The following is a 21,299-nucleotide window of genomic DNA, read 5'->3' on the forward strand; positions in this document are numbered from 1 at the left end:
ACGTAAAAGAAAATACCTTTTGTTCAACAACTGGAAGTGGCCAGACATGCCCATATACGTGCACCCGTTAACTATCGCACCTCTCAGAAGATTACCAGACACAGATCAGCATGTTCCTGACAGTATCCATCTTTGTTCTTGTAATCGTTTCACATCTTCTCAATGTTTCAGACCAAAGCAAATCATGTAAAAGCTAAAAGCAACAGACCAAAAATGTATAAAAAATATTTCTGTGGATTCTGTAAAATTTACAGTTTTTGGGTTAGGCCCAAAACTAAAATTTTGTTTTTGGTCTCTTCCGCTGTAAGGTAGAAAAAACAGAGAAACTAATGTTTTTGGTCACTCAATCTTATATGTATTAACTTTCGGAAAATAATTTGAGATGTATTTTATCTTTACAACCATAGATTAAGATTATCCACCTAATTACATATCCCCACCCAATTAATCTAATCACTTGATCAAAAAAATCTCAAACCCTTTTTGATCTTTGAGCTCAGCATCTTCAAAAGAAAATGCCAACTTCAGAAGAAACAAGAGCTTGCTGTTGCCTTATTCTGTCCGGCGTCATGACATTGTAACATTTCCTGTACTAGTCGCTTCTTCGACTCTTCTAGACGAAGAAGAAGCTTCTTGTTTCATAAACAACGCATAGAAGAGCTCATTCCACGAGTCAGGAACACCGGGAAGGCACCAGTGGCTACAGTCTTGGCGATGAAGTGGTGCAGGACCATGCGAACCGAGATAGTAGAGCGAAGGGTGACCATCTTTTCTTTGAGAAGCCATTGTCGTTATATTCAACACTTTCATTTTAACAGTCTCTGATCTGTTTGAGTAATGTGACAACACATCTCCCAGGATCTTTAACTGTTCCCATGTCTCTGAAGAAACTAATGAGGTTCTAATCTCAGGCAATGTCTCCATGTGACATGTTCCTCCTGTTTTCCAATCTCCTCCCCTGTTTCATACAATGACACAGACGAGTTCAAACTAAATGCAGAAAGATTCTACATCCTAGACTTAATCAAGCAAAACTGACTACTACATGCGATTGAATCTTAATCAAGAAGTTAAAAGTAATACCGGACAAACCTGAAATGCACGGGGGCGAAAGTGCGAAAGAAGACTTGAGTTTTGTTTGAGTCGACCTCGGTTTGTATCCATTTCACAACGGTGTTCAGAGCTCGCTTATACGCATCATCTACATTCATCTTTAGTTTCACTTTAACTCCTTCTTGAAAGTAACATCCCCTGTTAGTAACAACATTCAAGATTTGGTCATTGGAACAAAAAAGCAGACAAGTGATTATAAATGAGACATGGAACTTACGTTCTAGTAGTTTTGCCGTCGTTCCACCAATGACCAGTATTGAGCACTAAAATGTCAGCATCTCTCCATTTGCTTGAAGTCCAATCCATAGTATCCAGTTTCAAAGTTGTCTTAACCTTCCCCGGTGATCCAATCGGTGGTCTGCTTTGGGGAACCAAAAATGGAGACCTGTAGTATTCCACAGTGCAATTGTACTCCTCGAATTTGAACACCAAGAACCCTTTGTGCTTTGTGATGGGACTCCCGTTTATTTCATAAATCAAGCTCTCGTTCTTGACTGCAGAAGACAGTAAACAAAGAAGAGACTCCCACTGGTTTCTTCCTATCGAATCTCCAACAAACACTAGCCTCTTGTCCCGAAGTTTCTCTAGCATCAGTTTTGCATCAAATCTGATTCATTTTTACATAATTCAAAAACAGAAGTAAAGAGAGTCAGCTAAGTACCAATCCTAAACATATTAGTTCATAGCTCATGAAGAACACGGATAACCTATTGTGCATACATGTTATATGGCAACCAATCCTTTTCCAAAAATGTAATTTAACTCACGGGTTCAGATAGTACAGTAGCCTCTATAAGATAAGGAGCACACACATTGATTAGCTAAGAAAAAGCTGTTTGATGTGAATGGGGAAATAGAAGAAGAAGAAGAAGAAGAAGAAGAAGGGACCATATTAAAAGATCAAACCAAGAGAAGAAAACAAAAAAAGCCATTGGCTTTAATAGCAAAAATATGATGAGCAAGTTTCACGAGATTGTGCTTATCCTAAGCCGTAACTTGCGGACAACTGGAGGAGAAGAGACCATAGAAAACGACATCAAAGCCTGAAAGCAACAAAGCTTAAAAAGAAGCTCTGACTTCTCTTCTCTCCATAGACCACAAATATTTCATAAATCTCTACAAACAAAACATAATCTCCCTTGTAATAACAACACACACACTATGATTTGATTTGGAAATCTCAAACCAAAATCTCCCTTCACTGTTCAAAATCTAAGTTCTAATAAGAGAACAAACATGAACTACTACAACAAAGAGAAACAATTTGATTCGTAGTCACGGATACGCAATTAAAGAGCACCAAGTGGCAGAAGAACAGAGGAAACTATGAATTGAAGAATATATATATATATATATATATATATATATATATATATATATACCTGGGCAAATTACAGTGTCTAGGTTGCCATCGCCACTGAGTATAGAACAAATCAGACCTTCCAAAGTCACTACACCTAAATCCTTCATCGAGAAATCTGCAATCTTTGGATTGGTACAACGGATAAGAGTCGTCCCAAACCCAATCCCCATCGAACACATCACACCCATCTCCACTCTCTTCCAGAAACCCAACTCTCATGGAACTATTACTACTACTACTGTTGCTGGTGTTGTTGTTGCTGCTGGTTTCAAGTTTGAGCCAGACGAATCTGTCTGATTTATCAGAAAGGCCATAGCTTTTAGGAACGCTTCTGTAATCAAAGTAGAAAAAACTGCAAACCAAACATAGCCCGACCAAGAAAAAACCCAAAACTCCTAAAGAAGGCTCGAACACAAGCCTCGACCTTTTGAATCTCTTCAAAGCTTCACAGATTGGCTTTGCTCCTCCATTTTCTTCAACGTTTGAGTTTATAGACATCTCAAGTTCAATAATCTTATAAGAAATCTCGAAAAAGGTTTTGTCTTTGAGGGGGAAAATTCAAGAAATTGGGAAAGTAAAGAAGAGGGGAATAATAATAATAATCATGGCGAATGAAGATGAAGCAAGTTGAGGATTGTTAATGGAAGAGGAGGAGCTTTGCTTGGTTGGTCAGTTTCGTTTCGTTTCTGTTTTTAATGGAGTATACAATTATGAAGAATGAATGATGCGAAAAACATGTGTCAAGGAAACGAGGAAACACTTTCCAATGGAAAAAAAAAAAAGTTGAGATTTTTATTTCAGACAGAAGAAGAAGAAGAAGACGAAGAGAGAAGTATATTTTGGCAAGAACAATGAACGATTCGGTTCGAATCCAGACAAAGCCAAAAACCCAAAAGAAAACTCTCAACTTTTCTCTTGTTGTCTTTTTGTGTTCACATCCGCACAAAGAGATGAGTAGTGACTATTGGTTGAAAATCGTGGAGGTTTTAAAAAAAAAATTAATTCCTCTTTATTTGTTAAATTTAATCAAAATTAATTATTTGTTAATTTCAATATCTGTGCTATTGTGGTAACTTTAGATATTTTTTATTATTTTGTAAACTTTTAATTATAAGAAGTCAAAAAGCTAATTAAAACTATCCAGACCAGAAAGAGTAAGAAATTAACGACAGTTTTGAATATTTTGCAAGAAGAAAATATTTTTTAGTTTTTACAATCTACAAGCAGTAATAACAAGTTCATCTATTTCTAAAAATTACAAACAATTCATATCAAGATTTATTTGTTTCTATAAAAGATAAATTTGTAAGAAAAAAATACAAACTATAATAATTGCTTTGTTAATAAGAGAGTAAAACCGTTTTAAAGTATGGTTAGTTTCTTACTGTTTTTGGGTATCACACTCGCTAATAAGGAGCTAGCGTGAGGTCATTCTTGTCGTAACGAGCGTGCGAAAGGAGAAGACGTGGAAGGTTAAAAACAGTGGGAAGGCGCGTGGGACAACATAATTTGATTAGTGGTGATAATGGTGGCCACCGGCCGTGTGCGCTTTTTATTTAGTGGGGTTTTATAATTTCACCTGAAAAAAAAAACTTACCACTACTAATAATAATGAGATTATATACTAGTATTACCTAAATCTTGTTAGTAAATGTACATTTACGTTTTAATCCTTTTTTTTTTTTGGGAATCATTTTTCTATTGAGTAAAAAAAATCTTGATTCCTTGCTTTAAAAGAGAGACCATTGTTCTGTTAATGGAACAAATTATACTACTAGACTAGTTGTGAAAAATAGATGAGTTGGCACCTGACCTGATTAACGCTAGACAATTATACATCCGATTAGGTTTTACACTCTAGTAATTGAAAGATATTTTACTTTGTGGTAGGCTGTAGGCTGCCCGAGTTAATTAGAAACTTAGTTATTAGAATGAAACACACAATATACGTCTATACCAATTATTATTAGTCGAGTTGATATATATATATATATATATATATATATATATATATATGTTAAGAAAATGGGGTTATTATCATGTAATAGCACCCTAGGCTCGTATATTCCAAAGTTTAATGACAAAGAAAAAACAAAAGATTTATAATAATAAAACAACGTAACGGTCCCATGCTTTGACGTTTGAGTTTGACAACCAACGGTCCCATGCTTTTTGCAAAACAATTTTTTTTTAGAAACGTGAACAAAAAATTATGGAAAGAGATTTGTCGCCTTTGACCTCTTTCTAAGTAATAAATTTAGATATACCATTTACGGGATGGTGAACTAATGTAGCAAATAGAGGTATTTGGATTATGCAAATGAAGGTCGAAAGGTTTAGCAGGCATACATACTCGAAATTGGGTTTTTAGGCATTCAGTCCACATGCAAGCTATGGATAATAAAGTTCGAGTGAGCTAAATTTGTAAAAACCAAACCGACTATACATCGAAATAAACCAAACCAATTGTCACTAGTTTTATTTGGTGCATACGTTTTTTAGTCTTTCTCCAGTAACTAAAGAAATCAAGATGATGTTGTTTTGCGATTTTGTTGTTTGTAAATATGAGTATTATATAAACTAAAAAGTTTATTTAAAATATCAATTTATGTGAGAGAATAAAAGGTGTAGGGAACAATTGCATAAATGTAATGATCAATAGCGTTAAGCATCAAAAATTTCTCCTCTATTATGTCCTATCCTTATCAGATAAGATAACTGTTATCCTTATCAGCTTTGCCACCTTTATTTGGTTCGTTGGTGTCGCTAAATTATGAGAATGGTTTAATTAAGTACTATATAATTAGCTCCAAAATATATTAAGATAGGCTATAATAATAAGAATTTCTTTGGATCGGAATATCGGATCGGAAAAGCCAAAATCCATTTTTGACAAATACACGCTTAAGACTTTTTTTTTTCTTTTTCATTTGACAATTGCTATCTCGGCACTTACGACGGTTACGTTTTTTTTTTTTGTGAAGGAAAGGACTTCAATTGAGATGAAAATAGTCAGCCGGTTAAACCGGGTACAAAGGAGAAACTAGAGAGACTTGATTTTGCTAATTCATCTGCAACACAATTATCTTTTCGTGAGACAAAACGATATCGAGCATCTTCGAAGTCCGATGATAGAAAGAGGATGTCATGAAGAATCCCATGGAGCTGCCGAATTGATTGCTTTGATCACCCGTAAGGAATCTGAAGCTAGAGAGAATTTTGTAATGCCGAGTTCTTTGGCATGGAGAACAGCTTGGTGGATGGCCATCGCTTCAGCCATAAGAGCCGATCGTACATGTCTGTAAGACAACATACTTCAAGTATATATCTAGATTATACTCTATTACTTTATAGCCCTTTATAGTGTATAGTATATACTGTATTGTTTTCCTAAGCAAATACTAATCTAACACCGAACCGAGCACACTGGATTTGGGTCCCCTGTGTGTACTTACAATTTATTAATGATTGATTCCTTTAAGTGAGATGGAATCTTCGAATGATTTTAAGTACGCAATTAAATAGAAGAAGATCGAAACTCAGACTCCTAGGCTCCGAGCCGTCCATGCCATGCCACTTGTCGTAAGGTTTTGTAGCACATCACATGTAATTTTTCTTGGGGACAATGAATCTCTCGAGCAAAGAGAAAACAAAAGCAATTATTGCGTAATGGTCAAGCTCAAAAATATACTACTATCTGATTTTAATGATCTTAATAAAAAACAGGACGCAGAAAGCATTGTTAACGCTTTGCTTAATCAATGATTTATGTTTCTTTCAACCTTTTTTTTTTAACTGATTTGAGTAGTGACGGAGTAGATGACGGATCTCGTTGCTCAACTCTTTTTTTTTTTGTGTGCCTTAAATATGATCAATTCAGGCGGTTGCAACTGCGTTTTGCGTTCTGCAAGACTAAACTCGTCAAGTATAAGGTTTTTCGTTTCAGAATTTGCGATTTCGACAGAAAGGAATGATAGTACAATCTTATGGTATTGTTATGGTGTCTAAGTGTTTTTTTTTTTTTGGATTTAATTGTATATAAATGATTTTTATTCTAATGATCGAACAGTTTCTCGAAAATAACCATCTAAATATAATCATATTTAGTTGGAATTAATCACAGTCTACCTAAAACACATGGTTTAAATTTATGCAAGTAACAGAGTCAGAGATACTATATATATCATGAGTTAATGAAATTTACTTTTATTCTTAAATTAGAAATTCTGAAATAGCATTGAATACAATGTAGCAACCTAAAACTTACTACTCCCTCCGTTTCAAAATATAAGATATTTTAGAATTTTTTTTTTGTTTCATAATATAGGATGTTTCCATGCAACTTTTAGATTACTTTGGTATTTTATATTATGCAGTATTGTTTCTGATTGGTTGAACTTGTTAAAAGTAAATGTTTCTTAATCTGCGTGTTTTAGTTGAAACGGAGGAAGTATTTTCTAGACTATTCACTAGCTCAGTCCGTCAATAAAATTTGAACCATTTATATAATGCATTAACTCACGTAAGAAAAAGGCCACAAAATCTACAAACATGCATATATCCACGAGTACGAATCATTGTTAAGAATCTTTAGTTAAGGAATAGTCGATACTAAGAAAATGAAGATGAAGAAGCTTCTTAAAGTGGTGTTCCTCTTGGTCGCTTACTTAACTTGTTCCATCGCCATGGCTAGTTACCACGGATGTGACAAGGCTGCAGAGAAGGCCAATGAGAATGAGCGTGGTCGTCGGAGAAGATTTAAGAGACGAGTTTGGGAACGACGAGGAGAAGAAGAAGAAGGTGAATTTGTGGTCGGGTCGTAAGTTAGTTTCTGGTCCAACTCGTAGAGGTTGCGACCACTAAATGTTTAGGTGTGGTAAGATTATCCCCTAGTTTGGTGTTTCTTGGTATCGTTTTTTAAGGTAGTATGAGTGTTGTTATGGATAATGAAAGGATTGGAGTTTTCATATGATTTTCCATATTATAAATTAAATATATTATTAAAAAATATATATATTTTATTCAATGCACTGTGTAATAGCAAAATGGTCAATTTGCTTACCTTTTGTATAAGACTGGTCTGTTTTCGCATCATGTAATGGCTCTAATGACCTAATGAGGATTTGAGTTTTCATGTCAATTACCTTTTAATTTCTTAAAGTATATTAACTATTTGCGCATCAAAAGATAGTTACTTTGCATCATGTTGCATGCACTAATTCTTGTGTAATATGTAGTTTTTTAAATCTAATTACATAATTCGAATCTAATTCATCATTGTTCACTGGAATTACATATTACACAAGAAGAGAACAATCAAAAAACTAGAACAGACCTTTGAGTCCGAGCTCGAATATGGACTCGCTATCGAAATCAGCTGCTTCTTTAGACTGAAGAGAATCAAAGGGCGAGTGACAAGTCTCTTCAACGGCTCTGTATCGGCCATTGACTTGACGGCCTGTAACTGCGACTCTATCAAAGAAATCATGCTCGCTATTGGGGCAAGATCCAGATGAAAATCGAAGAATATGTGAGAGAGGGAGAGATTGCACCGTAGCATAAGAGAACACCAAAAGAAATGAAAGAAAAATTCAACCAATTTTTAAGATTTCAATTGACCCGGCTAATTGTTTCACAAGTGCGTACATCTTGATAAACAAAATGTAAAAATTGCAATAAAAAATCAGAAAACAGCATGATACCTGAAAAAGCAAAAAGAAGATTCCTCGCCAATGGAATTGCTAATGGCGCATACAACTTTAATAGGCCCCTTGACCTTCACCACCTCTGCTGTCAGATCACCACAATATGCCAGCCTTCGTTCAAATCTAGTAAAGCCACCATCATCACCGGTCGGTACAAAAGTTGTATGATCTTCATCTATCCACTCAAAAGTTCCCCGTATGAGTGCTATCTAATAACTCAAGGGAACTCCAATTGATCTAAATAGGAAGTGAAGTGTACATTCCTGAAAGACAATGAAGTTTAAAAGATTTTATTAGATAACTTGAATAATCACAATCAACATAAGGCGGGGTTGATGCGGTGCCGGTGAAATCCGAGGCCCAATACGGAAAAAAAAATTAGGATTTTCTCTTTTTTTTAAGATAATAAAATACTAAAAGCTCATATTTGTTTTGTTAATTATATGGGGCCGTCAAAAGTTTTTATTTATTAACTTTTAAAATTTTGGGATTTTTTGTTAATTATGGGAACCTTTTTGCTAATTTTAAAACCTATTTTATTAATTATGGGCTATTTTTCAAATTTTTAACTAATTTTTGGACTTTTTGGAGCCTATTATTGGACATTTTTAAATTAGGATGCCTTTTTACTAATTTGGGGGGGGGGGGGGGGGGGTTGAGGCCTTATTAGTTTTTAAAAAACCTCCAAAATGGACTTCAATGAGGCCCAATACGAATGTTTCATTAGAATTGGTGAATGGCCGGGCCTGGACCGATGCAATACAATATCACATTAGGGGGAGAAATGAAACTAACATGTTCACATGTGATCTCAATAGATTTGTTTTCCCCAGGTTTCAGAGCTAGCATGCACGAGATATGACCCACAGAGATATCAGTGGGGAGTATACTCAATCCTCCAAAGTTAAACGGGATTTGGTGGGGATCAATGTGCCTAAAAAAATAGGTAAACCAAATCAGAAACTCTCTATAAATCCTAACAAGAAAACACAAACAAAAAAACAAAAAAGCAATTACCTGAATAAGGTGCAAAGAGATGTTGCTGGATAGGCCACCTCAACCTCCTTAGCTGCTCTTGGTGATCTCATGTTGTTACACGCACGGACCCACCAAGGAGACTCATCCATATTAAATATCTGTAACCAGAAATTATGCTTGTAAGAAAAATGAATGGTCAGATTCTCTAGCTAGAACGGAGATAAAAATTAAAAATGTGTTCTACCTGTTTGAAGGAAAATCCAAGGTAGTACTCTTGAGCCAAGATCAAGGCTGGTTTGGCTAGTTCGGTCACGAGGTCAAGCTCTCTCTTCGACAATCCTGAAGGATTACTACTAATATCAAGAACATGAAGAAAGCTTGGAATTCTACCGGAGGTCAAATAGTGTTTCCTTATGCACTTCTCCATGAAAAGAATCCTAGTCTTCACGAAACTAGCCACATGATGCTCCGCAATTCCCCTCTCGAATCCATTGTAGAGAAAATCGTAACACACGGGGTTGCCTTCTCTGTCGTGTCTGTGCGTGAAGACGAACTCTTCAGGAACATTCAACCTACCTTCAATCTCTGCGTCGATATTGTTGTTCCTTCTCCACTCCATGGTATTCTCTAACAGGCTTAACGACTTCTCAACATTGAAATTTTTGGCTTTTAAAAATTTCATCAAAACCATTCTGCTTCCCTCACCATCCAGCAGCGGAATTCCCCATATATTGCTTTCAAGATTAGGATTCGTTTCTAAATACCTCTGCACCAATAGCCTAAATTTGGTTGCAGCTGATGCCCTTCCTCGATTCCTTGGATAGCGTCTGTTCTGAAAATTAACCACGAAACCGAAATCCTAATAATAATTAGCCAAAAATAATTGTAAAAAAAAAAAGCTATATCCCTATACAAACACAACATGCATAAGCATGCAAATTTCCAAGCAACAAGGACGTCACACTTGGGATTACATTGTGTAGTAGCAAGCGTACTGGACTATCAGTTGACAAGCACACACCAACGTTCCCAGACCATTGATTATCTGTCCCATAAATACAAACCAAAAAAAGAACGTAAAAAAACAGTCAAATATCTTAACAAAAATATATAAATATAGTAGAGATATAATAGTAATAATAATAAAGAAGTTTTCAAGGATAATGAAAGCTTACAAGGATGTATATGTCAATTTTGTAAAACAGAGAATAAGCTGTCCAAATGCTAGCGTTGATGAAGCTTAGAAACGACAACCAAAATGGCATCATTGTATCCTGTAGTTTTAAGCATGAAATTAAACTATATATATATACTAGATAAGATCCGCGTTATTACGTGGGTAAAAATTTAAAAAATTTATTGACAGTAATTAAATAGTAACATATATGTTTTTAGATTTTATCTTGTATTATTTTGATATTGAATATGGATTTTTCATATTTCATTTTAATACTCTTTCAGTTCATTATATAAGAATCTTAAGATTTTTTTTGCTCTATTTGATAATATTTTCCCTAGTTTCTATGTAAATTTTTTATTAATATAACAATTTATGACTATTTGAACTATGCAGTATATTTTTCTTTTGGTTAAAGTTTTATAAATGAGATAATATTTATTGTTTATTAATCTTTATGCTTTTACCCAAAAATTCTTATAGGACAGGGAGTATCATTTAGATATCTATACCATCATAATAAACCATATTTTAAGTTTAATTACACATTCCATCTTAATGCATAGAAGTAAATATTTTATATCAAACACAATTAATACATGATATCAAATCTATATCTTAGTAAGAATTAAAAATACAGATAAAAATTAACAAAATATAATTTGCAAAAAAACTGAATCAATATTATTTAAGATATATTTGTTATGTTGTTATCTCATAAGTATTAATTTTACCTCATGTCATAATCAATTTTAAATGAGTGAAATTTATAAAATAAAACATATATAAAGATATAGAGACATTCTCATCAAATAACTGAAGATTCCTTCCTATAAATTATAATTTATTTCAAATTATCTCATGTTTTAACATATGCATTACAAAAATACATCTGTTGAAATTATAAAATCAAACATAAAAGAAATTACTAATATTCTTAAATGATTTTTTTTAAATGATACATATTAATATTTGAAAAAAAATTAATCTAAAATAAATTTCATCGTTAGACATTCAGTTTAGTAATCACATTTAACTATCTATTTCATCGTAAAACTATAATTCACTTCTTCATGGATTAGAGTTAAATTTTTAATAATAAAAATAATATAAGCATCATATGTATACTGATTAGTATTTTAAATTTAACAATAAAAATAATCATTAAAAAATCACTTACCATCCACAAAATTTTTGAAAATCCAAAAATATCCTAAATATTATTCTTCTATATGTCATAATTTCATATGTAATACTTTTGCCAATTTTCATCCATTGACCAAAAAGTCACTCCTACAAACTCATTTTTTTCCAGATATCTCATATTACTACATGCATTAAAATCTTTAAAATAAAACATGTAAAACTATACTAATACACATCATGTATTGATTTTTTTTTCTTTTTTAAGTTCACTATTCTTTCAAGGTTTTGTGTATTTACTTACAATAAAAATTTATATTACAAAGATAAATACAATTTATATCCGACTAAAATTATGTAAAATAACTTATTTTATTTTTTAACTTTGTTATTCATTATTTATGGATTAATATACATGCTGAATAAATTAAGTTTTGGCTTACACATGTTATATTTTTTTGAGAACATGTGTATAATATAATTAGCATACAATGGAAAATATATTAATTTTGTTAGTTTTCCTTTTTGATTTAGAATAATAAAATTTTTAAAATGTAAACATGTAAAATTCTGTAAATATAATTAGCTTTCCTACCACGTTTATGAGTAACTTTGACATTAAGTTTTATATAATAAGATATATATATCTAATTAATCGAAACTCATAAATAATTAGTTTATTTAGCTGTCAATGAGAAGGAAATTAAAAAGGCTTACCATGACAAGTGAAGCATGCATTAAAATGGTGAAAACGTTGCAAACAACACCGATGAATGTACGTCTAGCCGGTAAATGTTCAATGGACAAAAGGGTATACGAATAGAGTATTGCCACAATCATAACCTCAAAAATAAGACATATCCCAGTTGTCTGGATCTGCACATCAACATCAACAGAAAGCATCATCATAATTATCGAAATACATTAATATGATATAAAGAGATTTATGTAATTAAAGATGGGGTTAACATACACGTGATTCTTCGTTGCAATAGATAAAAAAGACAACCACGTAGATGACTTCGATTACAAGGCTGGTGCCGTTACTGGTGGTGACGAGAATGCTATCTTTTTGAACAAGAGGAAGACCATACAAAACCCACAAACAATATTTCATCACCATCACTACATGACGATGTTGTTGAAAATCCCCCACCGATTTATTTTTGTAAATTTGTATAAACTTTGGCCTGTATAAAATAATATTAACTAGCGTATTAACTACAATAATAATAGATACTAGTATTGTAGGACTGAAGAGAATCGAAGGGCGTGTGACAGGCCTCTTCAACGGCTCTGTATCGGCCATTGACTTGACGGCCCTGTAACTGCGACTCTATCAAAGAAGAACTCATGCTCGCTATTGGGGCAAGCATCCAGATGAAAATCGAATAATATGTGAGAGATTGAACCGTAGCATAATAGAACACCAAAAATAAATGAAAGAAAAATTCAACCAATTTTTTAGTTTTCAGTTGACCCGCCGGCTAATTGTTTCACAAGTGCTTACATCTTGATACACAAAATGTAAAAATTGCAATAAAAATTCAGAAAACAACATGATACTTGAAAAGAAAAAAAGAAGATTCCTGGTCGATGGAATTCCTAATGGAGCATACAACTTTAATAGGCCGCTTCACCTTCACCACCTCTGTTGTCAGACCACCACAATATGCCCACCTTCGTTCAAATCTAATCAAAGCACCATCATCGCCGGTTGGTACAAAAGTTGTCTGATCTTCTTTTATCCACTCAAAAGTTCCGGGTATGAGTGATATCTGATAACTCAAGGGAACTCCACTTGATCTAAACAGGAAGTGAACTGTACATGCCTGAAAGACAATGAAGTTTAAAAGATTTTATAAGATAACTTGTACAATCACAATAAGTCTGGGGTCGATGCAATTAGGGGGAGAAATGAAACTAACCTGTTCACATGTGATCTCAATGGATTTGTCTTCCCCAGGTTTCAGAGCTAGCATGGACGAGTTATGACCCACAGAGATATCAGTTGGGAGTATACTCAATCCTCCAAACTTAAACGGGATTTGGTGGGGATCAATGTGCCTACAAAATAGGTAAACCAAATCAGAAACTCTCTACAGATCATAACAAAAAAACACAAACAAAGAAACAAAAAAGCAATTACCTGAATAAGGTGCAAACAGATGTCGCTGGATAGGCCACCTCAACCTCCTTAGCCCCTCGTGCTCTCATGTTGTTACACGCACGGACCCACCAAGGACACTCCTCCATAATAAATATTTGTAACCAGAAATTATGCTTGTAAGAAAAATGAATGGTCAGATTCTCTAGCTAGAACGGAGATGAAAATTAAAAATGTGTTCTACCTGTTTGAAGGCAAATCCAGGGTAGTACTCCTGAGCCAAGATCAAGGCTGGTTTGACTAGTTCGGTCACCAGGTCAAGCTCTCTCTTCGACAATCCTCCAGGATTACTACTAATATCAAGAACATGAAGAAAGCTGGGAATTCTACGGGAGGTCAAATACTGTTTCCTTATGCACTTCTCCATGAAAAGAATCCTAGTCTTCACGAAACTAGCCACATGATGCTCCGCAGTTCGCTCATCACTGAAATGGACCCTCTCGAATCCATCGTAGACCAAATCGTAACACACCGGGTTGCCTTCTCGGTCGTGTCCGTGCATGAAGACGAACTCTTCAGAAACATTCATCCTACCTTCAATCTCTACGTCGATATTGTTGTTCCTTCTCCACTCCATGGTATTCTCTAACAGGCTTAAAGACTTCTCGGCATTGAAATTTTTGGCTTTTAAAAATTTCAACAAAACCATTCTGCTTCCCTCACCATCAAGCAGCGGGATTCCCCATATACTGCTTTCAAAATTAGGGTTCGTTTCTAAATAACTCTTCACCAATATCCTAAATTCTTTAAGGGCTTGCCTCTTTGAACCTGAATTTTTTTCTTCAACTATCGGCTGATGCCGTCCCGGTTGTGGCTGATGCCATCTCGGTTGGGTCTGATGGCCTTCCTCGATTTCTCGGATAGCGTCCGTTCTGAAAATTAACCACGAAATCGATATCCTAATAATAATTAGCCAAAAATAATTGTAAAAAAAAAGCTATATCCCTATACAAACACAACATGCATAAGCATGCAAATTTCCAAGCAACAAGGACGTCACACTTGGGATTACATTGTGTAGTAGCAAGCGTACTGGACTATCAGTTGACAAGCACACACCAACGTTCCCAAACCATTGATTACCTGTCCCATAAATACAAACAAAAAAAAAACTTAAAAAAACAGTCAAATATCTTAACAAAAAAAAATAATATATATATATATATATAATAGTAATAAGTAATAACAATAAACAAGTTTTCAAGGATAATGAAAGCTTACAAGGATGTATATGTCAATTTTGTAAAACAAAGAATAAGCTGTCCAAATGCTAGCGTTGATGAAGCTAAGAAACGACAACCAAAATGGCATCATGTACCTACAACCACTAGTCTCCAACATTGTATCCTGTAGTTTTACGCATGAAATTAATATATATCTAATTAATCGAAACTCATAAATAATTAGTTTATTTAGCTGTCAATGAGAAGGAAATTAAAAAGGCTTACCATCATGACAAGTGAAGCATGCATAAAAATGGTGAAAACGTTGCAAACAACACCGATGAATGTACGTCTAGCCGGTAAATGTTCAATGGACAAAAGGGTATACGAATAGAGTATTGCCACAATCATAACCTCAAAAATAAGACATATCCCAGTTGTCTGGATCTGCACATCAACATCAACAGAAAGCATCATCATAATTATCAAAATACATTAATATGATATAAAGAGATTTATGTAATTAAAAATGGGGTTAACATACACGTGATTCATCGTTGCAATAGATAAAAAAGACAACCACGTAGATGACTTCGATTACAAGGCTGGTGCCGTTACTGGTGGTGACGAGAATGCTATCTTTTTGAACAAGAGGAAGACCATACAAAACCCACAAAGAACATTTCATCACCATCACTACATGACGATGTTGTTGAAAATCCCCCACCGATTTATTTTTGTAAATTTGTATAAACTTTGGCTTGTATACAATAATAATACTATTAACTAGCGTATTAACTACAATAATAATAGATACTAGTACTCCTGGAAACTAACTAAACAAATGAAAAAACGGGGAAAATAATTAAATAAAAAGAGAGAGAGAAGAATTATATATACATTTGTGAGAGGGATATCAAAAAGGATAAAACATTGCCTGCATCATGCCATAAAAAATTTATAGGTCAGTAACAGTTCTGGAGAAATTGTGCTAATTAAATCTCGCTCTCAATAAGTAATTATGTTTTATAGTATGTGAATAGAATCGATCGAGAAAGGATTAGGATAAACAAATCAGAAATAAATAAATTAAAAATTTATATCTACTGTAGAAGATGAGTCTTATTGATAAACGATATCGTTACAGAGGTATATATAGTTGAACAGAGAGAACATTCTAGACTAGAGAGTATAAACAGAACATTCTATATACAGCATGATACGGAATATTGAGTAATGAAGAGCGTGTCCCTTGCATATCAAGGTGTATCCTTAACATGCCCTCTCAAGATGGAGGGCCGGCAGACACTCCAATCTTGTGACGTAAGTGAATGAACGGTGTACGTGGAAGAGGCTTTGTCAAGGCATCGGCTAGCTGATCTTTGTTGTTAACGTGACAGACACGAAGCTGCCCTTGCTGAATCTGCCCTCTAACGAAATGATAATCTAAAGCAAGATGCTTCATGCGGGAGTGAAACACTGGGTTTGCACAGAGGAAGGTGGCACCGACGTTATCACAGTAAACTGTCGGTATAACTCGGATATGTACACCCAGCTCGGTTAAGAGATTGCAAATCCAACGAAGTTCTGCAGAGGTATTGGCAATAGCCCTGTATTCGGCTTCAGTGGAAGAGCGAGCAACCGTTTTCTGCTTCTTTGCGGACCAGGAGACAGGATGAGTACCCATGTAGACAATATAGGCGTTTGTTGAGACATAGTCATCCCTGTCGCCTGTCCAATCAGCATCGGAGTAGGCATGGAGAGTGAGGGTATTCTTGGCAGCAAAGAAAAGACCATGAGTTGTTGTTCCCGCTAGATAACGAAGTACCCGTTTTGCAGCTTGCCAGTGTTCTTGAGTCGGGCAGTGCATAAATTGAGACAAGCGGTTGACAACATAGCTAATATCGAGCCTTGTAAAGGAAAGATATTGTAAACTTCCAACAAGACGGCGATAGTCTGTACCATCGGGAAGAGGAGAGCCAGATTTGAGAGTAAGCTTCAGAGCGGATGCCATTGGAGTTGCAACAGGCTTGGCATATAGCATATTGTAACGATGAAGTAAGTCGATGATATACTTGCGCTGACAAAGATGCAAACCTTTAGCAGTACGATGAGCTTCAATTCCCAGAAATTAGTTAAGCTCCTCTGGATCCTTAACGGAGAATCGATCAGCAAGAGAGTGAAGAACTTGTTGAATGGAGGAAGTGTCATTACCAGTGATGAGAATATCGTCAACGTATACTAAGAGATAGACACATGTTTTGTCGTGTCGGAGAACGAACAGAGAGGTGTCGGCAAGAGAATTTTGAAACCCAACACTAAGAAGATACGACCGTAACTCGGTGTACCAGGCACGTGGAGCTTGCTTGAGTCCATAGATTGCTTTACGGAGACGACAAACATAGGACGGATGATCACTATCAACGAAGCCTGGCAGTTGTTCCATGTAGACTTCCTCGTTGAGAGTCCCCTGTAAAAACGCGTTATTGACATCCAATTGAAGAATCGGCCATGAAGAGCTCACAGCAACATCAAGAACCAAACGGAGCGTTGTTGCTTTTATCACGGGGCTGAAGGTCTCTGTGTAGTCACGACCATATTGTTGGTTGTATCCCTTGGCAACAAGCCGAGCTTTACACCTGCCAAGTGTCCCATTTGGTAAAAATTTGTTTTTATAAACCCACTTACAGCCGACTATATTATGATTTGGTGGTCGTGGGACCAGATACATCGTCTGATTGCGGGCAAAGGCGTCAATCTCGCCGGACATAGCCTCCCGCCAGATCTTGTCTTTCATCGCCTGGTTCACGGTTAGAGGTTCGGTGGGATAGGGAGAGGATAATGCGACGGAGAGGTTGAGTTTGGATTTGGGTTTGACAATGTTGTTTTTACGTCTGGTCTGCATAGGGTGGCTATTTTGAACCGGTGGTGGAGGGGCGATAACGGGATTAGGTTCAGGGGACGAAGATTCAGAGGTCGATGGAGAAGAAGGTGGCGTTGAATGGGACGATGGAGATAGGCTACGAAGTGAGTTAGCAGGGGAGATGTTATTGGGCTCAAGGGGTGAATTTGGATTATGATCTGGGCTTGGATTTCGTGATGGGTTGGGCCGGATGTTATCAGGTTCTGCAATGACACTAGGTGAGTTTGAGAAACTTACCGTGGCTGTGGAATTGATTTCCGGCGACGTATTCCGGGGAGGAGCTGAGCTCGGCGGTCCAAGCGTAGACTCCGGCGACGAGACGAGTGGCAGCGGGTAGAAAGGAATGACGTCAACAAAAGGTGTGGCTGGAGAGGAGGAGGGGAGAGGTGATTCAGGAGAGGAGTCACGAGGTGATTTGAACGGGAACCGGGTTTCCTCAAATTTAACGTGACGGGAGACATAGACGCGACCAGTGCTAGGCTGAAGACACAGGTAGGCACTCTGGGTGAGAGAGTAACCCAAGAACACGCACGGAGTTGATCGGTGCTCAAGCTTGTGAGAGGTGTACGGTCGTAACCAGGGGAAGCAGAGGCAGCCAAACACTCTCAGCTTGGAATAGTTCGGCGATGAACCAAACAACCGCTGGAACGGAGACTCCATGGCGATGACCGGTGTTGGAAGTCGATTAATGAGATAGACAGCAGCGGCAAAAGCATACGGCCAATAAGTGTTGGGAAGACCACCATGTGTGAGAAGCGAGAGGCCAGTTTCAACCACGTGACGGTGCTTTCTTTCGGAAATTCCATTGTGCTCCGGTGTGTGCGGTGGGGAGGTGAAATGAGAGATACCCGAGCTTGACAAAAACTGTTTGAGGGCCACAAACTCCCCACCATTGTCTGAATATAAGGTGCCAATCCTTGTACCAAACTTGTTTTCCACGAGGGCTTTGAAGGGGATGAATGTTTCACGAACTTGGGATTTGGTTTTAAGTGGATATAACCAGGTATAATGAGTGTAGTGGTCGATTAGAATCAGATAGTATTTGTAGTTGTCTATTGACACAATAGGAGAGGTCCAGACATCAGAAAAAATATACTCAAGGGGTCGTGTGGATGTGATAGAAGTGTTTGAGAAAGGAAGCTTATGGCTTTTATTAATAGAGCAATCAGAACAAAACAAATTTTGAGAAGAAGTTGCAGAGTAAGGTAATGAGAATTTAGAGACTAGAGATTGAAGGATAGGTGAAGCAGGGTGGCCTAAGCGATGGTGCCAGTCCACTAAGGACGGTTTTGAGGATGTTGAAGCAAAGAAAGCGGAGAGAGTGGTTGGTGAAGCCGGCCACTCGTAAACATCGTCTCTAGTTTTGCCTTGGAGTAACAGGGCCCCCGAGCTCAGATCCTTCACCTGAAAGGAAGCAGGAAAGAATGCCACAGACACTTTATTATCATTGCATAGCCGATAAACAGAGATTAAATTTTTGTGGATATGAGGAACACAAAGAACTCGATTTAACAGGAGCTTTTGAGAGGGAGATAGAGAGGGTAGAGATAGTGAACCAGTGTGAGAGATATGGAGACCGGAACCATCACCAATAAGAACAGAGTCATCACCGTGATATGGCTGGTGAGTCGCAAGGTGATGGAGATCACTAGTAATGTGATGAGACGCACCACTGTCCAAGAGCCAAGGAGTGGTCGAGGATGGAGCAGTGAGAGCGAGATTAGCACGAGGCTGCCAGGGACGAGAGGGCGTGGGAAGAAGACCAGTGGACGACGCGACTTGATGAAGCTGAGGGCAGCGTTTGGCACTATGACCGAAGATACCACACAGCTGACACTTTCCTTGATAACCACCAGTAGACCGATTGTCCTGACGCGACGAGGAATATGTATTGAATGACTTATTATTCCATTGTTGATGGTTACGCTGAGCAGACTGGTGTGGATGAGTACGAGAGCGAGAAGTAGCGAGATTGGCGGTGAGAGGAACATGTGTAGGTGCGACAGTAGCAGCGGTCAACAGCTGAGCTTCTTTGTTGAGAAGTTTTTCATGAACTTCGGTGAGTTTGGGAGAGACCTCACGACCTTCAACTTGATCAACAACAGATCGGTAGTCTTCAGGGAGACCACGGAGAACCGCCTCTATTTGCTCATCGAGATCAAACGGCTTGCCGAGGAGAGCCAATTTGTCAAAACGAATAGTTAATCCTTGCATATACTCATGGATCGTTTTATCACCTTTGGAGAATTGTTGCAGTTGAAGACGTAACTGCTGAATGTGACCCTTGCTCGGTTTAGCAAAGATATCAGCAACGGTTCTCCACATCTCAGCAGCAGTTTTGGTGGTTGTAACAAGCGGTTGCACCGACGGAGAAAGAGTGCCGAGAAGGCCACTGTAGATCAGTTTGTCCTGTCTTTTCCAGTTTAGAAAATCAGGGTTCGGAATGGTGGCATCATTGGAGACAATTGTCGGAGCCGGAGAAGCAGTAGAACCATCAACATATCCGGCTAAGTCATACCCATCAAGCAGAGAGTGGATCTATAGGCTCCAAGTGATGTAGTTAAGGGAGGTAAGCTTAATAACATTACTCATGTTGATGTTAAGAAAGCTTTGGGTGGAATCAATGACTTCAGCGGTGTTGGACATGGAGACAGGTGGGGGAGAAAACGCAAAACAGAGAGGGAGGGAGAAAGTGGAGACAGAGAGAGGGAAGGAGAAAAAGAAGGAAGAAAGCGACAGAGGAAAAAAATGCAGAGATCTTTTTACTGCTCTGATACCATGTAGAAGATGAGTCTTATTGATAAACGATATCGTTACAGAGGTATATATAGTTGAACAGAGAGAACATTCTAGACTAGAGAGTATAAACAGAACATTTTATATACAGCATGATACGGAATATTGAGTAATGAAGAGCGTATCCCTTGCATATCAAGGTGTATCCTTAACATCTACATCCTCAAAGATAGATTAAAGCAAATCTTAAGATTGGCGTAAGTAATTTTGCTTGATCGGGATCGGATGAACGACGATTTAAGTTCAAAGAAAACATAATAATCTATATAGCTTCAGACTCAAATCAGTCATAAAATTACAACTACGCTAACTTAATTTGAACTATAAAAGAAACTACAACTATACCGACGATACGCAGAGATAAGCATATTGGCTGTGCCGTAAGAGAAAAGAAAAAGAAAAAAATAAAGAGAATCAGATCATACCAATAATTCCGATGATTGTACGGACTTCTTTGGCTTTCATAGCGTTCATAGTATAAACGACGGGGGAGAGAGAGAGAGAGAGAGACAGAGATGATATTTCCGTTGCCGTAAAAAGAATTAAGAGAATTTTATCTCGTCAACAAGAAAAGAGATACGTAATATTCTTTCTGTTGCATTAAATTATTTATTGATTACTTTTAGTTATTATCATCAATATCTTTTTGTAAATATTTTTTTCAAAAATACCTATTTTTATCATTTTTATTTGTGCCTTTTTTACATAATTACAATATATTAAACTAATTTATAATTTTTATTAGTTATTTTGTATATAAAAAATAACTAA

At 36.6% G+C, this 21,299-nt stretch overlaps 3 protein-coding genes and 1 pseudogene across 6 annotated transcripts; 1 reads left to right on the forward strand and 3 right to left on the reverse strand.

Annotated features, from left to right (window-relative positions):
* Positions 1 to 332: 332 nt before the first annotated feature.
* Positions 333 to 3,438, reverse strand: LOC104764293 (protein trichome birefringence-like 10). Of its 4 annotated transcripts, none has more exons than XM_087501574.1 (4): positions 2,496 to 3,438; positions 1,331 to 1,720; positions 1,093 to 1,251; positions 333 to 958 (listed from the first exon to the last, which is right to left on the reverse strand). In XM_087501574.1, exons 1-4 carry the CDS (start codon positions 2,972 to 2,974, stop codon positions 568 to 570), a joined length of 1,419 nt encoding a protein of 472 aa, XP_087357700.1. In that variant the 5' UTR covers positions 2,975 to 3,438; the 3' UTR covers positions 333 to 567. The 4 variants fall into 4 exon arrangements, with proteins under 4 accessions (XP_087357700.1, XP_087357699.1, XP_087357702.1 ...); XM_087501573.1 differs by having other exon boundaries at positions 1,084 to 1,251; positions 2,496 to 3,435; XM_087501576.1 differs by having other exon boundaries at positions 1,834 to 3,326.
* A 3,657-nt stretch (positions 3,439 to 7,095) lies between these two features.
* On the forward strand, positions 7,096 to 7,370 carry LOC109131008 (uncharacterized; annotated as a pseudogene).
* Positions 7,371 to 7,671: 301 nt separating this feature from the next.
* Positions 7,672 to 13,735, reverse strand: LOC104764294 (uncharacterized). The gene is made up of 11 exons (XM_019241229.2): positions 13,629 to 13,735; positions 13,408 to 13,546; positions 13,046 to 13,311; positions 12,453 to 12,669; positions 12,197 to 12,355; positions 10,335 to 10,433; positions 10,134 to 10,204; positions 9,404 to 9,986; positions 9,199 to 9,317; positions 8,977 to 9,115; positions 7,672 to 8,444 (listed from the first exon to the last, which is right to left on the reverse strand). The coding sequence occupies exons 1-11, from the start codon at positions 13,733 to 13,735 to the stop codon at positions 8,391 to 8,393; spliced, it is 1,953 nt and encodes a 650-aa protein (XP_019096774.2). The 3' UTR covers positions 7,672 to 8,390.
* LOC109131006 (uncharacterized) lies at positions 12,920 to 21,011 on the reverse strand. The gene is made up of 9 exons (XM_087501577.1): positions 20,954 to 21,011; positions 15,712 to 15,746; positions 15,354 to 15,572; positions 15,104 to 15,256; positions 14,868 to 14,993; positions 14,659 to 14,729; positions 13,629 to 14,518; positions 13,408 to 13,546; positions 12,920 to 13,311 (listed from the first exon to the last, which is right to left on the reverse strand). Exons 1-7 carry the CDS (start codon positions 21,000 to 21,002, stop codon positions 13,792 to 13,794), a joined length of 1,380 nt encoding a protein of 459 aa, XP_087357703.1. The 5' UTR covers positions 21,003 to 21,011; the 3' UTR covers positions 12,920 to 13,311; positions 13,408 to 13,546; positions 13,629 to 13,791.
* Between the last annotated feature and the right edge of the window lie 288 nt (positions 21,012 to 21,299).

Source organism: Camelina sativa, chromosome 19 (genome assembly GCF_030686135.1).
Source record: "Camelina sativa cultivar CO46 ecotype springtype chromosome 19, ASM3068613v1".
Lineage (NCBI taxonomy): Eukaryota > Viridiplantae > Streptophyta > Magnoliopsida > Brassicales > Brassicaceae > Camelina > Camelina sativa.

Coding starts and splice junctions, on each gene's coding strand:
- LOC104764293 (XM_087501573.1), bottom strand. CDS start 2,974: ATGTCTATAAACTCAAACGTTGAAGAAAATGGAGGAGCAAAGCCAATC. Junction 1,721..2,495: donor AGACACTGTAATTTGCCCAG/GTATATATATAT, acceptor AAAATGAATCAG/ATTTGATGCAAAACTGATGC. Junction 959..1,083: donor GTGCATTTCAGGTTTGTCCG/GTATTACTTTTA, acceptor TGTATGAAACAG/GGGAGGAGATTGGAAAACAG.
- LOC104764294 (XM_019241229.2), bottom strand. CDS start 13,735: ATGGAGGAGTGTCCTTGGTGGGTCCGTGCGTGTAACAACATGAGAGCA. Junction 13,547..13,628: donor TCTGTTTGCACCTTATTCAG/GTAATTGCTTTT, acceptor CCTATTTTGTAG/GCACATTGATCCCCACCAAA. Junction 13,312..13,407: donor TTGAGATCACATGTGAACAG/GTTAGTTTCATT, acceptor ATTGTCTTTCAG/GCATGTACAGTTCACTTCCT.
- LOC109131006 (XM_087501577.1), bottom strand. CDS start 21,002: ATGAACGCTATGAAAGCCAAAGAAGTCCGTACAATCATCGGAATTATT. Junction 14,994..15,103: donor TTTTTATGCATGCTTCACTT/GTCATGATGGTA, acceptor GTAAAACTACAG/GATACAATGTTGGAGACTAG. Junction 14,730..14,867: donor AAATTGACATATACATCCTT/GTAAGCTTTCAT, acceptor TTTATGGGACAG/GTAATCAATGGTTTGGGAAC.